Source organism: Sander lucioperca, chromosome 9 (genome assembly GCF_008315115.2).
Source record: "Sander lucioperca isolate FBNREF2018 chromosome 9, SLUC_FBN_1.2, whole genome shotgun sequence".
In the NCBI taxonomy this organism is placed as follows: domain Eukaryota; kingdom Metazoa; phylum Chordata; class Actinopteri; order Perciformes; family Percidae; genus Sander; species Sander lucioperca.
The window spans coordinates 22,776,512-22,799,359 of NC_050181.1; the positions used below are offsets into that span (position 1 = coordinate 22,776,512).

The 22,848-nt window shown below is 41.2% G+C and overlaps 1 protein-coding gene across 2 annotated transcripts in view; it reads right to left on the bottom strand.

Moving 5' to 3' along the window:
• LOC116043998 (disks large-associated protein 1-like) overlaps positions 1 to 22,848 on the bottom strand; it is a 108,140-nt gene that overhangs the window by 40,186 nt on the left and 45,106 nt on the right. For both annotated transcript variants that reach the window (XM_031291049.2, XM_031291051.2), the window contains exons 3-4: positions 16,558 to 18,098; positions 3,985 to 4,199 (exon numbers count right to left, since the gene is read on the bottom strand). In XM_031291049.2, coding sequence (XP_031146909.1) covers positions 3,985 to 4,199; positions 16,558 to 17,982 — 1,640 coding nt within the window. In that variant the 5' untranslated portion in view covers positions 17,983 to 18,098. The remainder of the gene's footprint in view (positions 1 to 3,984; positions 4,200 to 16,557; positions 18,099 to 22,848) is intronic.

The following is a 22,848-nucleotide window of genomic DNA, read 5'->3' on the forward strand; positions in this document are numbered from 1 at the left end:
TCTCTATAATTTGTGTATAGTCAGCGTTTCCGAACTGTAATTAACACCAATCCCTGAAACACACTAAACCCTGTCTTTAATGTGCTAGCACTGTACATCCCCTCCAAACTTCTACTGTCAAAACAAAGATGTAAGAATATACCCTTACCAGAGTTTGTTACGTCTAATACTCTTTCAATTACTCCTTCCTCTTCTCCAGACGTTCGGTTTAGATATCCATGCTTTGTAAATCTTGATAGTATTAAGGTGACTGACCCCTCCCTCTATTCATGTCTTTCTTGCACCCTTCTTTTCTTTTTGTCTTTTAAGATCCTGTTACATCCTGTAACGCCCTCAGTGCCCTGCTATGACATGAACTACTACAACTACCATTTGTAGTCACTGTTCCATTATCCTTGTGACTATTATTGCCACTGTTCAGCACACCCCCAACCGGCATCGTCAGACACCGCCTACCAAGAGCCTGGGTCTGTCCGAGGTTTCTTCCTGAAAGGGAGTTTTTCCTCGCCACTGTCACATTACACAGTAGCCATTGCTAATGCTTGCTCTTGGGGGAATTACTGGAATTGTTGGGTTTTTGTAAATCATAGAGTGTGGTCTAGACCTACTCTATCTGTAAAGTGTCTCGAGATAATTCTTGTTATGATTTGATACTATAAATAAAATTGAATTGAATTGAATTGAAGATGCAGTCTGGTCCATTCTTGAACAATGTCTACTCACACAGGGGTAATTAACCTGACATTTAGTTTCTTTGTACTATAGACTGGCAACCCGTCCTGGTGACCGCTGCTGGTCTAATGTCAACTGGGATTGCCCCAGCCCCCCACAACCCTCCAAAGTATAAGTGGGTACAGCTAATCCATGGATTATGTTAGGAACTTTGCACCTGTGTAGTGTTGCTGCCTTGTCTCTCTCTCCTCCCCCCTTCCCCGTGTGTTTGATTACAGGAGTGGTCAGGTGCGCAGGAGTCACAGGGCCAGCGGCTTTTCATCAGCCTCATCCTGCTCTACTTGATATACCCGGTTCATTCCTTCACTCTGCGCCAGATCGTAACCTACTCTACCCACATGGCCTGGTCTGGAGTTGCGCCTCCACTCCACTCCTGCACACACTGCTCTGGATTCTGGAACTCAACCTCTGGACACACACTGGTTCCAACTGAATACCTTCCCCGGAATTTCAGAATCTGCTGGATTTTTGGGGAGTTTGGTTGGGAACCGGAGGGTCGCTGGTTCAAGTCCCCATACGGACCAAAGTATGGTGGTGGACTGGTAGCTGGAGAGTTGCAGTTGAAAATTCAACTGAAATTCAACCCAGGGTTGGGATCAGTCCACTTTCTGATCTTCTTTTTAAGGATATTTTTTTTGTGGCAATTATTTCTGACAGGACAGCTTTAGACGTGGAAGGGGAGAGAAAGGAGGAATGACATGCAGCAAAGGGCCGCAGGAACCGAACCCGCGGCCGCTGCGACGAGGACTGAGCCTCTGTATATGGGTGCGCGCTCTACCAGGTGAGCTACCCAGGCGCCCCTGATCTTCTTTTTAAATATCCCTTTTCAATACACTGTGTGTAGACACAGTAAGAGGAGAGGACAGAAAAAGCAGAGTGGCTGTCCCTCGACTACACACTGTAATTACTCTCACTATTTAGAGAGCTGTGAAAGCTTAATTAGGCAAAGGTGATATTTCTGCCTTCCTGCTGTAGATCAGACTGAAGACTACATGTCTCTGAGGGGCAGACTTACAGAGTTGCCTTTAGCAGCTGTATCAGGGCGACAAGATTGTATGTTGCTTCGTCAGAATGCTTCCCCAGAATTTTACTTAAAAAGGTGGATTGAAGTCTGAAGATTGGGTCTAGCCCTTTCAACTCCGAACAGACAGAATGGACAATAAATAAATATTATTTCCAGCCAATAAAAATACACTGGTTTAAAATTTCAATTGTGCCAAATGAAGTGGATTTAACTAACCAGTAACAATTAGTTAAAAAAAAAAAGTTACCAGTTGCAAACTGAGGCATTACACTGGGTGTATACTGGTGTGTAAATTACTTACTAAATTCATCCGATTAAAAGTCAGTTTCAAAGTCTTCAATGCAGAGAACACAGGATTTGTTTTCTAAACTGAATGTCCATCCTAAAGGAAAGGTAGTTCTCATCATTGATCTAATGAATTTATGAAGGTAGCATGTTTTTCTTTACAACACAGGATCCTTAGGAATGACATCAATCTTGAAATATTTATCAAGTTAATTTTCAAATATGTAGGGAATAATAAAAACACTATCAGAACTGTTAAGTCGATTGTGTAAAGGGTTTCTAAAAAATTGAGTAAACTAGAATACAATATTTTAATTACACTGTGCAGCGTCGAGTCCATCTCTGGTTCTTTCTGATATGAGTTTAGGTTCATCCCATCTTTGTGTGGTTGTGTGTGTTTGTGGTTGTGAGTGTGTGTGTGTGTGTGTGTGTGTGTGTGTGTGTGTGTGTGTGTGTGTTTTGTGTGTGCTTAGGCCTGTCACGATATGCAATTAATCAATTAATCGCATGATAAATAAAAATGAGCTCAATCATTTTTAAATGGAAATAAAATTTCCATTTTATTTATTGTTTTTGATTGTGTTTGGTTTTTATTCCAGTGCATTTTTTGTTAACAGAGACTGATAGTCCATTTTATTGATTGTTTTTGGTTGTTTTGTTCATTTATTGTGGATATTTAAAATGTCTTCAAGTTCCAGTGTTAAATATTTTTTAGAAATAAAAGTTTATTGATCTTTGAAAAGGTGTACCTGCATTATTATGCCATTATCATTATATTAGATGAAAATGATCTCAGAACGACAATATTATATATGATATTATAATATCGTTTATCGCAATAATTTCTGGGACAATTTATCGTCCAGCAAAATTTGTGACAGGCCTGTGATTTCTGACAGGCCTATGTGTGCGTGTGTGCGTGCGTGCGTGCGTGTGTGCGTGTGTGCATGCGTGACGGAAAGATGTGCCAGTTGTTTGTTGGGTGACCATACAGATGTTTTTTATGTTTGTGTTTTTAATGTTATCTGTTGATTGTTGGAGCAGACGATTGCAGGAACATTTTCTGTGGGAACAGACAATAAAGTTAGATCTTATCGTATCTGTTTCCCAATTAGATAATCAGACTCATGTAAAGGCAACACCACATCCGGCCACATAGTATGATTAACCTACATATGTTTACTGTCAAATCATCATAATAACACAGGATCACAGTGTGAAATAAGCTGATTCTATTTAAATGATGTGACAATAGTAACTTCCTGAGTAGCTTATGTTTCCTGACTCATTGTACCAAATTCTGTTTCTCAAACAAAGACATCAGTCATCAGTCCAATCATCAGGACCATGATCACTGCGGAGCGTTGTGAGCTCCACATTTAACCACAACAAAGGTCTTTTCTTCTGTAGTTTTCTCCTTTGTCACTGTGCTTTTCTTTGATGATTATAAAGAGGAATATGATGAAATTTAACTCTGTGTTTGGTAGTACAGTACTTGTGCCCCTGCCATTTTTTACACATTGTTACAATGGTGAGTTTCTTTGATAAAGCTATTAAATATATGAATGCATTTACATGCGAGCAGGAAAGAGAAAAACATGTTTTCTGTCTGCCAGTATGGCCGCTGTTAGGGGCTGTGATGTCAACTGCAGGACCAAAATACGCTCTGTGCCTTTTAAGAAAGTCTGCTCGTAATATATCAGAACCGAAATGGCCTTGAATCGGCTATAAAATGAAATGTGAATGCAGGGAGAAAAATACTTGTCCTTTAAAATGGAGCCAACACAAATTTAAAAACAAATCAGAGTAAAACAAAACAATACGCCTGCACATCTGTATCATTAACACATGCATGGTTAAAAAAACACAACAACAGCAAGAGTCAGGTCTGAGATTCAAGGTAAATATATGTTAGGAAAAGTAGAGAGATAATTCAGTCTTACTGTAGAGTGGTCATCTCAGTCAGTGACGGCTGAGTGGCTTTCAGGTAGCTGGCCCGGCGTGCCTGGACTTTGGGGGAGGGTTTGGGACTCCCGTCGGAGTCTCCGCTGTCGTCCTCAGCCATGGCTTTGACATAGCTGCCGCTCCTCATCCTCCGACAGGGGATGTCGTCCTCCTTCCCCAGCGGAGAGAAGCCGCTCCATTCATCCTGGGGTACCTGACGAACCGGCAGAGAAACACTGTCAGGGAGATCCACTCCACTGCTGTCTGAGTCCCAGCCACTAAACTGGCTAACTAAACTATCCTGATGGTACATATGGAACTATAAAAACAGAGCTAACATGCCGTACAACAACAACAAACACGATACAGTACAAGATCTAGCATTCCAAAAACACAGACTGGACTAAACTGATGGCTGGTCTTTCTTGTAATGCATGACTATTTTGCACACATGCATCCATACACAGCTCCCACACTGCTGTGGCGCAGTCTGTTGGCTAATTAGCGTGGAACAGTATGTGTATGTGCTTGAGTCAGTCAGTCAGAGAAATTTCTCTCTGGCTAATTCATACATCTGCTTTCCAGGAGCCAACTCAGTTCTCACAGCAACACAGATCTGTGTCCTACATGAGCACAGGAGAGTGTCTAGGTGCGGATGAGCATTCATGTGTGTGGGTGTGTCTGCACTGATCTGATCCGAGGGGCTATTTGTCATACGGGATAAGATACCGACTGGTTTTACTGACTATACTTGCACAAAATCAAATAAATCAACAGAACAAACTTATATATGGCATCAAGGTTAAGAGAGGTTTGCAGAATAAAAAAATGGAGGCAAATAAGTTCTTTTCAGAAGTGACTTAAAGGATTTGGTTCCAAATATATATATTCTCACTTCCCTCTAGTACAGTATCTATAGATACTGTCAGATAGTTTTTGGTTTATTAGTCCATTTCTAGGATTTTTCCATAGACATGTGCTGGCTTGGCTTGGCATGTCAGCCTAGCTAAATCTGTCCATGGAAAAAAAAATCTTTTTTTCAGCAGATATCTTACAAGATTGAGCAAGCAAGGCAGTTTTGTGTTTTATATGCGCGGCTTGGTGCGCTAAAACTAGTTATGGATAAACAAGCCAGTAGTTTAGCTTAGTGAGGCCAAAAGGGCCAATGGATATACTGTATATTTCTGCCTCTACCCCAATACAATGGCAGTGAATAGAATGTAGTTTCTGCTACTCACTGCATTGAGAAATATATATTTTAATTCAACAGTCAGCAACAAAAGTACTTTCCGTTTCCTCGCAGTGATAATACTGTCTAACAATCTGAGGGTAATTATGTGTTAGTGTTTATATGTAGAAATGCCATTTTAAAACCTTGAAATAAAATAGTACTACAAGAGAATGACAATGCTGTAACTGTAGACTGTCTGTGGACTATGTCAGTCTTTGCACATGTTTTTTCTCACACGTCCCAAGGACGAAACTGAGAAATGATACAAAGAGAATACAGCAAGTAAAAGAAATCAATACAGAGAAACAGCAGAGGCCTGTAGTTTGAGGGCGGTTAATTGGTGCAATTGGCTAATAAGTGCTTTCTTATAATAACTGTTTTCTGAGTTTGACATGGACACAAAGGAAGTCCTACTAAAATGCGAGAAACACAATACTACAAATGAAACAGTCCCTACAACACAATGTGAAAAATATAGTCACTATACTGTACAGTGCTTTAGAAGTAATGTAGGAATATTACACAGGAGATGAAAATAATCAAAAGAAGGGATCTGGAATAATGGGCTAATGTTTAAATTGGTTTACTATTGACTATTATATGTGTTTCTCTTAACAGTGAAACCGGCAAACATCTACAATTATTTAACAAGAGCTTATTTGTTTTGTTTGTCCGTTCCAACATTATGGATGATGACATCCAAATAACAGAGAGTTGACTCAGAACCACAGGTTACAGCTTCTTCATGCAGGCCTCCACAACCACAGCCCTCTCTCACAGTGGACATGTTGACTCAGAATGAGAAGCACAGGTGGAACTAATAACAGTAATGAGACTGCGCTCCATTTAGCTGTGTCACTAAGCCATGACAGAGAGCCAGCATAAAACCAGAACCTGGAACTGGCACACTTGGGATACAGCCATTATTAATGCTATTAGTTACAAATCCAAATGTCAGGCGAGACTATAAGGGTCTTTAACACATGCCGCCTTCCAAAGACTTTAAGACTAACTCAACACTTTTCTGAGTAAGTAAATTATCTAGTAAATCTATTATACCAGGGATCTTCAACCTGGGGTCCGGGGCCCCTAGGGGGTCCTCAGAGTCAATGCAAGGGGGCCTCCAAATTATTGTTAATTTTTAAAAGTTTTTTCAAAAATTAAAAAGTCTTAACATGAATCCAACAAAATATTAGAAAATATAACTCCCCACTGATGATAGGCTACTGGTCTATAGGTAAGGTAGTGACTAAGGCAATCCACAGATTCACGGTGCCACATGTATGTTTAACATTGAAACATGATTTATAAAATCATGCCAACAATTATTAGGCTATTTTAATGGCTTAGTTTTCTATGCAAAAAAGGTATGTATAAAGGCTTTAGGCCGCCCTAAATGTTATTGTAGGCCCAGTTTAATATGCAACTTCATTTTATACAATACATGGAGTAGGGGGTCCCTGCTCCGTCTCTCTTTCAGTTAAGGGCTCCTTCGCTTAAAAAACGTTGAAGACCCTTGTATTATACTATTGATTGATTCTGGTCCCAGTCTAGTGTTCATTGCAGCAGCAGTTCTTTGCCTTTTTCTAGAGAATGTATAATTTTTGTTTGAAATGGGAAGGGTTAAAATCAAGAGCAACTGGACTTGGTTAAAGGTGCTCAGAAGACGTTTCGTCTCTCATCCGAGAGACTTCTACAGTTCTGACTGAACGGTAGGGAAACCCAGCTTTTTCAACCTCTGTGGAGTCGTTGTCAAGGTGATCGATCCTGCTACGTTCGTTAGTGCTTCTGGCTGCTGTAACGACTTATGGTCGTTGGAGCCGCCCAAGGCCATTTCTACACAGCCTTAGCAGTTTACTTACATCTGAAGGGCAAAGGACACTTATTTGAGGACCACCAGGTACACATTCTAGACAGAGAGGATGGCGCCAATTACACCCAGATAGAGAAACCTTCGCTTAACACGGGAGGAGTCCTTTCATTTCTTCCTAGGAAACTAAACACGCTCACATTTGGCCTAATGAGTATGCCAACAATGATCGTTGAGACTAAGCTTCCGGTATCTCCAACAACCTAGTCTCGCATTGCCAGACGTATCTCCACAGCGCTATGGAGTAAGGTCTGACTACACCATTGATACGTTATAGGATAGGAGATAAAATGTTCTGGGTTGTTTTCATTTCTTTAAAACAATCACAATCATCTTGGGTGGCGCTAAGCTCTCGACGCAGCGATGGTGGCTCTGCTAAATAGAATAATACTTGTTTTTGGTGGACGATTTGCACCCCGCAAAAGAAAACACCACATCCAATATTAAATGAAGTTAACTGTTCACACAATACAGTAACGTGAGCTATTTAAATTAGCTGGATACATGGTTAAACGTCATTTGCTCTTACCAGTGTATCACCATGTGTGCATTGCCCACAGCAATCCCATCAATCGGTCCCATTATTATTTTTCTTTACAATTATTCACCGAAAGAACCAAGCAGGCCTGCCTTGTTGCACGATCCAAAATGTCTTCAAAACTTGCCATTTTCAGCATGTAATTTGCTAGTTTTTAAGTTTGTTGTTTCCCGAAGGGATTTTGAGAACGGCAACACACAGAGAGCAGAAGGTGAGGGACACACCAGATGTCAGGCTTTATCCTGGAAATGTACTTCCCTTGATCCAGACTACCAACAACCATAACGCTTGTCATTACAGCAGCCCGGAGCACTAATGAACAAAGCGTTATCGATTATCTTGACAACGACCCCCCTCAGAGGTTAAATAGCTACCAAAATGGAGTGTTATTTCTCAAGGAAATGTTTAAATAGACAACTTGAGAAAACCAAACCCTTACAGCTAGGGTTTTTTTCCCTCAGACCTTACAGAAGCCTTGACATGGGCTTCGGTGTTTGTGATGTCTTTTTTCTGGAGACTTCTGGGTCTCATCAAGGCTGCTGAACTGAAACATCATTGATAATAATAGCATGATAAGCTGTGATAAAGCTACATGATGTCTCTACATGTAGCTTATAGTCTATATATACACCTCCACCACAGCTCATTATTTTTAATTAGCCACACCTTTGAGTGAATCTGTGCCAGCTGGAGTGAATCCAGCACCTTTACCACCCTCAAACTAGAGGCCAGTGTGAGAATTTGACAGACAATAAACAGAGACAGACAGCAGGAGAATTGCACCGCTATTCTGACTAATTATATATGAATCACAGAGGGAAAGAGGCTGAACCGATCTGCTGGGCTCAATGTCTCCCTCTCTCCTTCTGTATGTGTGTGTATGTGCGTGTGACGTCAAAGAGACACAAATGAGCAGTTTGGCTATAAAAAGCGAATGCGGGGAAAGAACCAGCTGCAGCAGCATCAGCAGCGCCTCTCACCCACGCACAGGCCTCACTTCCACTGCAGCTCAATACTCATTCTACTGTAATGGCTGAGGAAGAGTGGAAAACTGCTTTCTATGGTTTACATAGCTGCATTTAGTGAAGATGCTGTTTGTTGGATCTTTGGTGCATTCGGAGGTTTAACAAGACAACCACACACATCGGTCTGTCCATGTTTTAAGAAATAAGTCACTGTGCATGTGGCATTCACAGTGACAGTGTGTAGACAATATGTCCTATGTCTACTGTGTATTTGATATTACAGGCTGTAGGTTGTTTCCTTGGCAACATTTGGCTGTTTTGATGGCTTAAGGCAGCAGCATTAGAAATAACAGGTACTGTAACCATGCAGCCAGCAGCCGTGCTGCTGAGATGCTGAAGATAATAATTAGCAGATTAAACATATAGAGCCAAGAGGAATGGGGACAGCTTTAATGTGTTCTCTTCACCTGACTGATACAGCAGCTCTGCTCCCTGTGTTTTGTTTGCCACAGTCAAGGAAGATTATATTTTTGAAAGGGAAAATGTATGTTTTCCACAGTTGTCCCTTCTGCTTAGCTTCTGAATTTGTATTCTTTTTTAGTTTGTGTTTTAGACTTGTCTTTTTGCTTCAGGTTTAAAAAGAAAATCCTGAACGCCTCTCGCTCTCTCTGAAAGTGCTTCATTGCTGTTTACCTAAATCAAATTCACTAGCTGTCTAATCTGCAGTTCAAACACTCAGATCTGTGTTGTATTTGAACTAAACTCAATGGGATTTTTCTCACTTTTCAACAGAAAATGACTGCACATGTGTGAACATGTCTACTTAGCCTCCATGATAACCATATTTCCCTAACTTAAACTGCATAGCTTTAGTTGCCTAACCCTTGAGCAAATCGTAAAGAAAGACAATGTAACAGTACAGCAGTCAATGTAGCAACAAATAAAAATGATGAGCTAATGCCAAATGCTAAAACGTAGTTGAACTGTAGGACAGGTAGAGTAGAGTTGTAATGTCAGCAAACTGACTCAGTAAATGCAGTCACACAGCAAAATCTATGCAGCATTTAAAGTTTAATATGAATTACCATAAACTGTTGGTCATTCAAGTACCGGATCAACTAACCCCCTGAGTGTATTGAACTGAGCAACAATCTGTTTTATTACTCATGAATTCCACTTTTCATTTGTATAAGGAAAAGTGTTATTTTGTACTTTCAAAGTTATATTTTGGCTTTCAGGTGACAGATCACAAAATGCTCTAAGGGGGCGTTTCATATATATATGTTTATATATCTATATATATATGTATCTTTATTTACTACTTACTACATCTTATGACATACCACTATTGCAATACAAAATTACATAAAGTTATTGAGAAATATAATGCCACTCCAAATGAAAATTGATAAACAAATGGATGTCACATGGACGTTTCATGAGTATTTTCATCTGTGAAACTTTTAAACAACATTTATAGGTGATGGTGGTCTCTATTATTCATCATATTCTAGGTGTTCATTTTATTAGCTGAGACAATGAACACAAAACTGCCTGAAACACTGCCCTTAAAAAGATGAAATGTACCGTAGCATAGGCAAAAAGTCTGTGCTTTCACTTTCTGTCACCACTCATGGCATGATTGCAGTATGTTTGAATAAATGTCTGTATCACAGTGAATACATGAGTCACACTGCTGCTAGTTGAGACTGACAGCAGGCAAAGAGGGAGAGAGTCTGGGCCACTAACTGATCTCTTTGTCTTTCGCCCACTCAGTTCGACTACTGGATCCTGAAATACACATCCTTCCCCATCAGCTGGGGTCAGAATAGCCCCAGTTTGGGCCTCTCATGTGTTAGCATAAATTCGGGTCACAGAAGTTACCATCGATAATTAACCAGTAATGTTTGAGAAACCCAGAAAGGATTAAAAATAACATTTTTTTTTTTTTTTTTTATCATGCAGTGCATCTTCTACACGGAGTCTTTGAGGATTCTGGAGCGACATCCGAAACGTAAAAGAGTTTTTAAATGACCCTCTGGGTTTTTCAAACATTGACAGTTAATTTTATTTTACAGAAAGTTGACATGAAAGGCACAAACTGGGCTCGGGTAAGAAATGACCTATACTGATACACTGTAAAAGGCACTAGCGATATGCTTCATGATTATCGTGTTCAATGGATAGACAGCCAAGAAACTGCTGGTTTTTTTTATGTCCTTTGAGCCGCTGGAAGGCCTTTAATGTGGCTCTTCTGTGCAAGATGTGTTGACGTGTACTGACAGAAACTTGTACTGATTATACATTATACTGAATTTTTCAAGACAACAGGTAAACAGGGTGGAAAGTGTTTGTGTGCACATTGACAGCAAACAGCATCAAAAACAAATGGAAATGAGAGCATGAAGACATTAGTGAGAACTAGGACTAATAGCCTCTCTCTAATAGAAACCTGTTACAAATAAAGGCCTGGATCTATAAGGTACATAAAAGCCCCAGCCAGTATTTCACTATTGATGTTATACTTGGTCATTTGAATGTTCACTCTGATGTTGGTAATGCTGATGTATGTCATACATGTGTAATGTGCAACCATGCACCCGCACAATAATTCCTAACCATACACACACACACACACACACACACACACACACACACACACACACACACACACACGCGCACACACACACACACACACACACACACACACACACACACACACACACACACACACACACACACACACAAACATTCAAACATAAGATTATCCCACACAGCAGTACAGGTAACAAATAAACAACAGCAGCAGGTGCTGGGGAGGCCATTTAACTCTTACAGCTACAGCTTACTACACATTGGAACGAGTTGAACTACATTCCTCATTTGACTTCTCAGTATTTCCCAGATATAGAAGTTATTTAGGCTGGCCACCAAAACAGATTTAAGGCTGATATATGATTGTATGTAGGCTCTACACAGAGCCTATGCTGTAGCCTACCGTAAGTGGCCTACGCAGTAGTGAGGATTTAACACTGGTGCTGCTGGCGTGTCTGCGTCGTTTTGGCTTATCTCTTTAAGAGAATAGCAGGGCCGGTATGTGTGTGTGCGTGGGGAGTGTGTGGTAGAGCGAGTGAGAGAGTGACGGGGATAAGCTTCGGAGCAAGTACGGACTACGCAGCAGAGACGGAGAAACAAAGCGTCTCCCCTGTGCTTTCTGACTACAGTCGGAAATCTGTAGCAGGAAAAGTTAACCCTCTTCTTGATTACATGATGTTCAAAAGTAAGGGGAACCCGGAAATGAGTATGGGGAAATGCGTGGCTACTAAGCCATGGCCAAGCTGACCAATCACAGTTGTTGCGTTCTGCGTCGCCGCAACGTGTAGTAACATTTCTGGAGAGGTTTGTGGTTTGTGGACTATCGTTTTGAAGCCTAGAGTTTGCCATGTTGGTTTTTTCAAACCATGATGATGATGATGCCGCCAAACCAGTGTTGTTTATGGTTGCGATGGCGTTGCTCTAAGCTAAACGCTAAAGAGGGAAAGTTGCTGATTTTCAACTCTCCCGAAGCGAGTTATCCAGGGAGATCTACCTCTTATACGTAGTTAAAGACCTCCCCAACACTAAGCTGAACACAGCCATCAAGACAAAAACAGTGAGGAAAGGCAAGATAACTGGTAAAGAGCCAGGAAGGGAAGCACTACTAAATTAAAAATGAAGTCTACAAACGGGAAAGGATGTCGTTCTTCATGAGTTCATGTGATAACCTAGCATTCAGAGAGTAAGGCTGCTACTGGATCTGCACTTACTTCTCTCTTCAACTCAAAAGGAGGAAAGAGGAGGAAGAGGAGAAGGAAGAGGGAGGCTCCCCAAACCAAGAGGAAGTAAAGGAGGTGGAGGTGGGTTGGTGGGTGGCAGGGGGTTGGGTGGATAAAAAGCGTGGGGTTGAGTTGGGTGAGTGGAGGAGAGGCAGGAGGGGAGGAGTGGTGGAGAAGGGAGAGGAGGTGGCAGAAGGGTTCTTGGGAAATCAGAATAATAGAGTGGGGGTTGGGAGCAATGTTCCCTTCAAGGCTGTGGACACACTGCAACATTTTTATATTACCCAACACTAAACACATATTGAACAGTAAATCTATTAACATTAGACCAGTGTATAAATTAGCCATTGTTACAGGGCAATTCTGGGATGTTTGGAGATTTAGCTTATTGCATTACTGCATGTTTAACACCACTGCAAGTTGTTTTCAGTTCGGTTATTATGTGCAAAAGTACCCAAACCCAAATCTGTGGACGTTGTGCCTTATAGGAAATAAGTGAAGCACTCAATATTTTGTTATACTGTTCCTATCAAGGTCTCTCTCCGTTTGATATATCTGACTATAGTACACCATTATATGCAATGTTCCAAGCCACTGATCATGACTGCTTTATGACATTAGCAGGATTTTTGAATCAATGCGATGACATTCTTTGAATTATTAGGTATTTATTTTGCTAGATTTACCAATGTGGTTACTCTATTTGTGAACAGTTTCTCAAGTTAACGTCTACAAAATGTACTCCATAAAGTTATCCAGTATATCGCTGTCACAATATCAAATGAGATATACAATGATAGACTTTATCAATAGCACTCACAACTAGTTCCAGGTGGTCAGAGTATGGTAGATGGTTCCAAAGTTTGGTCTGGTGTTTGGTTTGGTTTCTATTTACGAGATTTTTGCTCCATGAATCTTTCTCACGTCTCTGTTTTTCTGAAGTAAACATTTCTAAGTAAATGTTGCTTTGTAAAACACACCCACACTTAAAAAGAGGGAACAATATGTCTTCATTGTTTTTGCTTTGATTTGTACATTGTCTTGGTGATAGTTATTGACAGATGGCAGGTCTAATCCTATATTCTCAATATTAAAGGAATCCGATTAGAATCAAGGACACACCTTTAACGGTGGTTCCCACACAAAGAACAAGTCACAGTATCAAAAAATGTAAAAAGAAGAGCAAGAAACTCTTTATTCTGCCAGATTCACCAAGCGCTGAAGAGTCACAAATCTGCAGGTCTGTCTCCATAATAAAGGTCCAGTGAAAAATGTTCTCTAGCTAACTAGCCAGCAGGCTAATTAAAAAGCAAAAATTATCAACTACTACTAATGCCTCAATTCTACTGTATTTGAAGCTTAACATCATCCTTACTTTTTCTGTGCACTTTAGTAAATGAAAAGGTGCGAGAGCCCGAGCCAAACTTCTGACAGGTGATATCACCATCTGCTATTGACTTAATGTACTTTAGCAACAAGGAAGCGCTCCGACTGTTATTCTGTCTTTTACCTTCCCGTCTGCACCAGAAGTGGGAATGTGTTACGCTGTCAACTTCGGCATCTGCTGTTTGTGATCACCTTGCGATCAACTTTTTTTTTCCAAAAATCTGAGCAGTTTTACAATAGAACGTACAGCGTGAAGGACCGACACACCTGGAAAAACATGAGAGACTTTCTTCTACAGCGGTCTGACAAACATCGACTAATCTTAACGTAACAGCGCAGATTATTTTAGGTCTCCTGCACAGCTCTGAGATCACCTGCTCATGTTACTGCTGTAATAGTCATGATGACTGGTCAATGTGTTGGTATTTTTGTTTCTTTGAAGCCGTGTTTCCAACACTTTCGGTATAGTACCCTTAGAACTTGTACTAACCCGTACGGACATTTACCTAAACACTTGAGCTGTTTGGCGGTTTAGTCGGACAAAATAAACAATTATATGACATTACCTTGAGCCTCAGGAAATTGTGAAGGGCAATTTTTACATTTTTATAAACCACAGGATCAATTAATGGATTTAGCTAAAAAGATAATCCGCAGATTAATCAATAATGACAATCACTTTTAGTTTGAGGTCTAATACTTGATAAAAAAAAAAACTATCTGCACACGATCATTTTAAATTAAATTGAATTATTTAAATACATTAAAGATCCAAGGACCCTACAGATGGTACAATTATATTGTAATATTTTTAAGGCTCAAAGTTGTTTGTAATTTAATGAACATGGTTAAGATTGAATCATGCCAAAAGCCCTCATATTACCAGTTGTTGTGTGTCCCCAGCCTTAGCCAGTGATATCCAGTCATGGTTTTCAGTCATGTAAATCTGCAGTTGTCATTCCGGCCAAACACTAAAGCAATGCATGGATTTTGTATGGACTTTGACCCAGAGCAGCCCACCAAACTGGGATGCACATCCACTGATTCCTTGGAAGGCTTGTCATATAAAGCTGCATTTACTAAAATTGCTGATGTGGAAAAGCATAAAATGCATGCCCTAAGCAGCCTTGACTGTAGCCCCCAACTCTGCAAACCTTTTTGTTGAATAGACAGCCATGAGGAGTTGCACTCTGAAATCGCACACTGCAGACTTATCCCCTTCCCATGAACATATGTCCCCAACTGTGTTGTGACATCCATCTTACAGAAATACACATGCATTAGGTAAGATATTTAACCATTAAACTAACTTTATCGTTTTTAGCTTTTCGCCATATATACAACTGACTCTTTCAGCTCATTATAAGCTAAATATGCTGACTGTTAAACAATATAATAATACACTTATTCTGATTTCCTTGCCCATGCATCGTCTTCCACTTTGGACTTTTCTACATTTCACTATGTTAGTACCTAGAGATTGGCATGGGGTACTTTCCATAAGATCATCTCTCAATGCAAATCAAACCAGCTATTAGGCTAACTGACATAAAACCATGCCAATCTCTAGGTATGGTGAAGGGTATGTGATGATGTGGGGCTATTTTAATTCCAAAGGCCAAGGGAACTTTATCAGGACCATGAAATAACTGGCCTTTAAAAATAAAAATCAGCCTTCCTCTATGGGAATTTAACATATGGGTGTACTTACTTATGCCCCCTGTATTTTAAGGAAGAACATTTATTTATTTACGATACATTATTCATTCACAAAGAAAATTGGTGTCCTTAAAGATTGGATTTTTCCTCATTTTTTTAATTAAGGCATTAAGATCAATTTCCTAAAGATTATTTTTTTATTCCTCTTTTTAGTCAACTTTAGCATGGGTGCCCTAATTTGTTCACATGACTGTAAGTATTGAGTTTGGAGCATGGAGAATATGCAAACTCCACACAGAAAGGCTTGGGGATTTGAACCCAGAATTTGCTTGCTATGCTGCGACAGTGCTAACCCCTGAGCGTGTAAATATTGTAAATATATTACCAAATATCTGAGAAAAGTTGTCATGACTTTGTGTGTGTAAATCTTCTAATTTTAGAGTCCCTAAAGTTCCTAAGAACTATAAGAGCGAATTCATATATTTCATATATTTCCAACTCAGGTTCTCTGTGAATACTACAGTATGTCCATTACATTATTAAGTCAGTGGTCAGATCACATGTATTATAAGTAACACTAGCAAGTAGTTAAAGTTTTAACCATGGGTACTTTACCAAATAATTGTGGCAATAGATTGTAGCGATTCTCACTGTATATTACCGATCATTCTGGGAACTTTTAAAGAATCAAACGTCAAGTGTCCTGAAAGGACTTTGGCATTGGGATAACCTAAAACTTTTACAGTCATTCCTGCTAAACGAGTACTTCATGACCTATGTGACTCAAAAAATAATAATTGAATGTGCCAGGAGAGCAGCTGTGCACATCCTGGAACTTTTAGCTGAATTTCCCAAAACTTCAGAATGGCTACCTGTCCACTCCAGTAATGGATTCCACTGTTTGGTTTGCCCTTCTTCAACTAATGCTGTTCTTCAGCCAGAGTGTAGTGTTTGGTAGAACTGAAAACCTGAAGTCTCACAAGACTGGACACCACTGACTTAAAGGAAACATTGGTGAGGAAAGTAAGTCGTGGAGAAAAGGGAGGCAACAAAGGGGAGAAGAGGGAATCGACTGGTTTTGGATGGGAGTCGGGGAGGAATTAGTTACCTGTAAGAAATGGCAAGTGCGCTCCTGCTGCTGACTGCCCTTAGATTTGAATAGAGCTCTATCTAGGTTTAGGTTACCGGATCCTGCGCTGGCTCGTAGGTGGTTGTGGCTGCTGTTGTTGGTGTAGACCTCTCGGGCCCTGCTCACCGTTAGGCTTGATGACCATGCCCCTTTCTTCACAAGGGGCCCGTCCACAAGACCCAGTGGCATCAAGGGGCCACTTCCTCCAACGAGACCGCCACCGCTGTTATTGCTGCTACCACTAACTGGCACACATGCCGACGACGCTGCATACTTCACATCGTTGTTGCTCCGGGAGGCTTTGAGTGCAGAATGGTGGTGTGTGTGGCCATGGTGTGCATGGGTGTGTGTGTGCTCGTTGAGTGTGCTGTAAGGGTCCATCATGAAGTACTGCTGGGACTGCGAGGAGGAGAGACTGGGGAGGGGAGTCTGGGGAAACTTGTCGTGGTTGTTGCCGGGATACCGGCCCATTGTCATGGCGATGGGCGAGGGGCAAATGGAGGGTGAAGGTGAGGGTGAGGGTGGAGGTTGGTGGTGGTGAGGGTGGTAGAGACACAGCTCCCGTTCCAGGTTGTCATCTGAGCTCCAATATCCGGAGCCTGGAGCAGACGCTGAGCCGTGGAGCTGGTGGTGGTGGTGGCTTCGATGCTTGGGCTCCGCTGATCGACAGCGCTCACGGCTCTTGCTGCGCTTCCGTTGGCGCACTCCCACTGGTGGAGTTTCACCCTCTGGGCTGGCCCGTGAACCACCACCACCACCTCCTCCGCCACCACCACCACCATTAACGCTCCCATTATTGGCCCCCTTTGAGGGCTGTGTGTGGTGCGGCCCCTCCAATGAATGTGACTTGGTGAAGAGTTTCTGGACTGAGTGGACCAGGTGCCGAATTCTCCCTGGGCTGTCATTGTTGTTGTTGTTGGCCCCCATCCCCCCACTGTGGGCCAGCACTCCTCGTTTGTACTGTAGTGTATGGTAGCCATCTCTGGGAAATGACGGCTGACGCTCAAACGGGTCCGCAAAGTTTGCTGGTACCCGGGTTGGAGTTTTACCTCCATAGCCTCCTCCTCCACCTCCTCCTCCTCCTCCTCCTCCCCCTCCTCCTCCTATATATGGTACCATGGCCATACACTCATCCTTTACCTCAGGATGGTGAGATGAGGAGGTGGAGTGGCACCTCCTTGGGAAGGTTCCGTATGGGACGATGCTGTTGCTGTCGGAGGGGTACGGGGTACGCTGAGAATTGTAGTAGGACATCTCAGCTGGATGTGGCATGGGAATGGGCACAGGCATGTCATTCTGACTGATTAAATATGGCTTGCGGTCCACATGGTGACCCAGTAGATCATATGATGGTTCATAGGAGACCACGTGATGGTGACTCCGACTACTGGACAGGCCTTTCATGACAGGGGGAAGGATGGGTGGATGGAAAGAGGAATGGTATGGATGAGAGATGCCAGGCAGGCCTGTGACCAGAGAAGGGCTGCAGAAGACTGTCCCTGAGAGGAGAGCTGCAGACTCTGAAAGACAGGAAGAGAGAGGAGCAATAAGAAAAACAGTTACTATAATGCATAGCAACAAGTCCAACACAAAACAAGTCATACCGTAGCAATGATCAACCCTCTGGGTTTAATTAAATCATATTAGTGTTGTAAATGTTAAGACATTTAAACTTTTAACCTTTAATTAAAGCACACCCACGTGCCCCACAGTCCTGTTTTAATGGGACCGAGTTCTTACCCCATGCCTTCCTTCAGATTTTGATGATCCTTTCTGTTCTCATAGTGAAAAGCATCATCACAATCCACACGTAGGATGTGCAGAGCATTGGGAAACTCTGGGAGATAGGAAGTGCATACAGAAGAACAAGCCTGCCTATATATATGTTGTATATTGTTGTTTCATGTCATTTTTTTATGTATGAATGGTTGTATGTAAGTGTATGGTTGTTTTTGTAAATGCTTACGTATGAGTATAAATGTATGGGGGCATGTGTGTATATTGATAAACATATAGTTTTATATTTTAAGGTAATGTAAAATTACGATCACAGACTTTAACCAGCCTACGGGAACAATGCTGCGGATTGTAGTCTAGTAGTGTAATGTTGCAACAAACAGGACGATGAAACACACACCAGAATAACAAATTTTTCAAACATACTGTAGAGCATCAGTGTTTCTATTGGTTGATCGTGCACATCCACATGGTCAAAGTTGAATACAAGTGAACTCTGAAGTCAGAAAGAGCTGACTGGAGATGGAACATGCATGCTTGGATTTGTCAGTTGTTTGAGCTGGATGGAAGATGGAGCCAACATCTGTAGGGCGAAAGTGTAATGTGATCATACCATCATCAACTTAAATCCCACACACAAAGGCTCTGAGTGGCACTGAGTGGCTCAGCTGGTAACCAAGAACAAGCCGTTGTTTGGGGCAACACCAAACGTCAAAATTACTGGATCCATTCGAAAAAGTAGGTGGATGATTCAAAAACTGGAACCAATAAATTTAAAAGTAAACACAGGCAGCATAGGAACGATAGGAAGATAGGAGGATAGGATAGTATTAAAAGTGAATGTCTTTCCAGTTCAAAGCCTGTCTGCCAGCCATTTCTACTCAGTGTACTAGGCAAACTCATCCAATCAGCTTGCACTTATTATTGCAGGTAACAGTACTGTAAGAAGTCCCCTCTCTCTGATCTTATATAACAGTGAGTTCCCATCTCAGGCGACGATGGGAAAAGGCTCCAGGGTTCAGACTGCTCGCAAGGCAGTTTTATTACAGATGAACAGCCATGCAGGGCTACAGTGTTGATGTGTATGCTGCATGCATGGCTGTGTGTGTACTTGCACTCTTGCTTTTGTGGAAGAGTTGCAGGAAAGGTAAGTGTGTGTGTGTGTGTGTGTGTGTGTGTGTGTGTGTGTGTGTGTGTGTGTGTGTGTGTGTGTGTGTGCGCGTGCGTGTGTGTGTGTGTGTGTGTGTGTGTGTGTGTGTGTGTGAGTGTGTGTGAGTTTTCTCTGTCCTACTTGGCCCGTGACAGGACTGCTTAACACAACCTGACAGCTCCACTGGTAGAAGGGCTGCTAACAAGCCACAGTAACTCCCAGTGAGATAGGATAAGCCACACACTCACACACACTGAGATCAGTAGACAAGACACTTTACAGTAAAACCAGCACATACAGCACATTAAAAACAGATAAGCAATACAACCAACACATAAAACAAGCATATTAAAAGCAATTAAAAACAATAAAACCACTATCAGGTGAGATATGTAAGACTATTGTATGTGGAAAGCTAATCTGAAGAGGTGTATTTTGATTGGTGTTTTGAGTGTCCAGGTCAGTACAGTCACGGATGTGTATGGGTAGGGAGTTCCAGAGGGAGGGGGATGCAATGGTGAAAGCTCTGTGACCCCAGGTACGGTGCTTGGTCCTGAGTGGTGGGGAGAGCAGGTTTGCGTCAGAGGAGCGGAGGTTACGGGGGGGGGGATTGTGGCGGTGGAGCAGGTCTGTGAGGTAGAAAGGAGCCTGGTTATGGAGGGCTTTGTGGGTTAAGCATGAACAATATGTATTATTGCTGTATGGCTGCAGCCTGTGTTAATTTAAAGGGTCAAATGTCTGTGTTTATGACTACGGTTTATTTTACTCCCACTTGTTTAGTTTGAGAGGATATTGTCTGTGCTTTCACTTAGAAGTAAAGGAAAAAAAAAGAGGGGACAGTGAACATGCCTTTAGAATGTTATGAGGTGTTGTGCATGTCACATCTGTTTTATTCTGTTGTCCTGTCAAATATCAATAAATAATATTTATTATTAAATACATATTATTGTTGGACCACAATATTTCCCTATCCTCAAACGTGTCGTAGTTGCAATCCGCAGATATTGTGAAAAAATAAATACAATTTTGAAAACGTCACAGGATTGTCATTGAACATAATCCAGGGTCCAACATTCTTGTCTAGCAAATGAGGTTAATTACTTTGGTAAATATTACATCATCCGGCGAATTTACCTTTACCACTACAAATCTCTTTAGGTGCTTTTACACCTAACCTGTTTGTTTCAGCTCAAACAAACACTGGTGTGTTTAGTGCGGTTCATTTGGGCTGGTGTGGAAGCAGTCAATCCAACTCTGGTGCGGATCGAACAAGCGGGCTCTGGTACAATTCATTTGAGGTGTGACAGCAAAGGACCAATCACAGAAATGCTTTGATAGTAGACATGAACATTAAGCATAATTTTGAAAGATAAACTACTATTAAATCCAAAAGGTTTAAGGACAGTGAGGCACTCAGGAGAGAATTACAGAAAATATAATAAATGCTTTTTTAAACTTCATTTAAAAAGCCTTTATTATATTTCTTGGCTAAATCATTAAAACAAGGCAATGGGTTACAGCTGTTGAGGTCTTCATCAGGGCAAGTATAAAATGTTTGCATTTGAACTGTATCTTATAGCCTATTGGCCAGTAGTCACATGGTCAGTAGGCATGGGCCGCTTACCGGTTTCAAGGTCACGGTTTTAAAGTTATATTGCGTAGTAACGTTTCTGTCTCCCCCATGAGGAATTCTAAGTAATGACAACAAAACTGCCGGCGCGTCCACATGATACAAGCCTTCCGTGATCGTGCACAGCCCCCCCCCCCCTCCTCCTCCACACAGTTGCTGGTAGCCAAGGAGGACACGGAAGATTAAAAAAAAAAACATGACTCTTCAGAAGAGGTAATTATCTTCACTCGAGCTTCTGCGCGGGAAAGTCACCGGACGCCACAATCTTCTGAACATAGCCATACTGAGAAATACAGAGAGAGTTGTGTGGAGCTGATAGTCTTAATTAGCTTTGTAGCAACTCATTTGGCAATGGCTTGAATGTAACGTATGTTCATTAATATCAAAAAGTTACGCACTAAAGATTTAAAACCACTTACATTTACCGCCATACCGTTCCTGCAGTAAGAGCTGTTTTTTAGGAGTCTTCAAAGACAGAAAGTGCAGTTTAGAAATCCCTCTCTCTGCCAGTGTGCAGTGTGTTTCAAAATAAAATACATTGTGTTCAATGGAGAAAAAAAAAGTTTTTTATTTAGACAAAAAATATAAAATTTTAAATCTGTAATTTGCAACACCGTACCGTGAAACCGTGATATTTTTGCTGAAGGTTATCACACCGTCATAATCTCATACCGGCCCATGCCTAATGGTCAGTAGGTAGAGAGTCACATGATTGTTGTGAACGGGTAGTCACATGACAGACCATGTTCAGCAGTAAACCAATCAGCAATAATTAAACACAATATAAAGACAAAAATAGCAATAAACAAGGAAAGACAAAAGAAAAAATACATACACACGTACGTGCTCCTATAATCGATCTGTATGAGTGATGCATAAATGGTAATAGATATGCGCGTCAGCACGTGAGTGCAGTGATTTTCCCTGATCAAGTAGAAAGTCAGAAGCGGTTAAAACTGTCTGTTGTCCTTGTGTCCACTTGGCAGTGTTTCAAGTTCATTAAAAGGTGCGTGACATATTGATCCTACAGTAATCGTCGAATCTAAATTTGAATTTACTAACAACTATAGAGTACGCTATTGAGTGTGTATCATATATTTCTGGAGATTAAATGAGAGAGTGTTTGTTACTGTCTAAGGCCACGGTTTAATGTCAGTCAAAAGAGATGTGATGGAGTCCCACAGACAGCCTTTCTTGCTCACGTGTGGGGAAATTTAACAATTAATTTATGAAACCTTACTGCTGACGACGCCAACCAAAAGACTGACATTAAGCTATGGCCTTCTAATCTATAGCATCAATACCCACAGGACCACTACTATATGTTTGGTTTTTTTTATAGAGAAAAAAAGAGACATGGAAAATAGAGGCCACAGGCTTTAGATATGTCTAAATTTCCTGACTTATATCATTAGTTTCTCCTCTTCGAATGAATGATGTTTCCTTAGATTTGAAACCAGCCCTGGATTAAACACTGGATGTATGTTCTATGGAAAATTATGGGTAGGAAGTCCTGAATTACTGTGTCTGACTGAAAAGACATTGAACTCACAACACTGTCTAAAAATAAAACGTAACTGAATCAAGGGAGGAAGTGAGTCACTTCAAATGATGTGTTAGTAAAGTCAGACATAACTATACAAGGACCCGAATAACAGGGGGCTTAAATAAGCAGCATTTTTCTACTGGTGGCAATGTACATCTGATTACATTAATATGACTGTATTAAAGAACCTGAGCAAATATAAAGTCT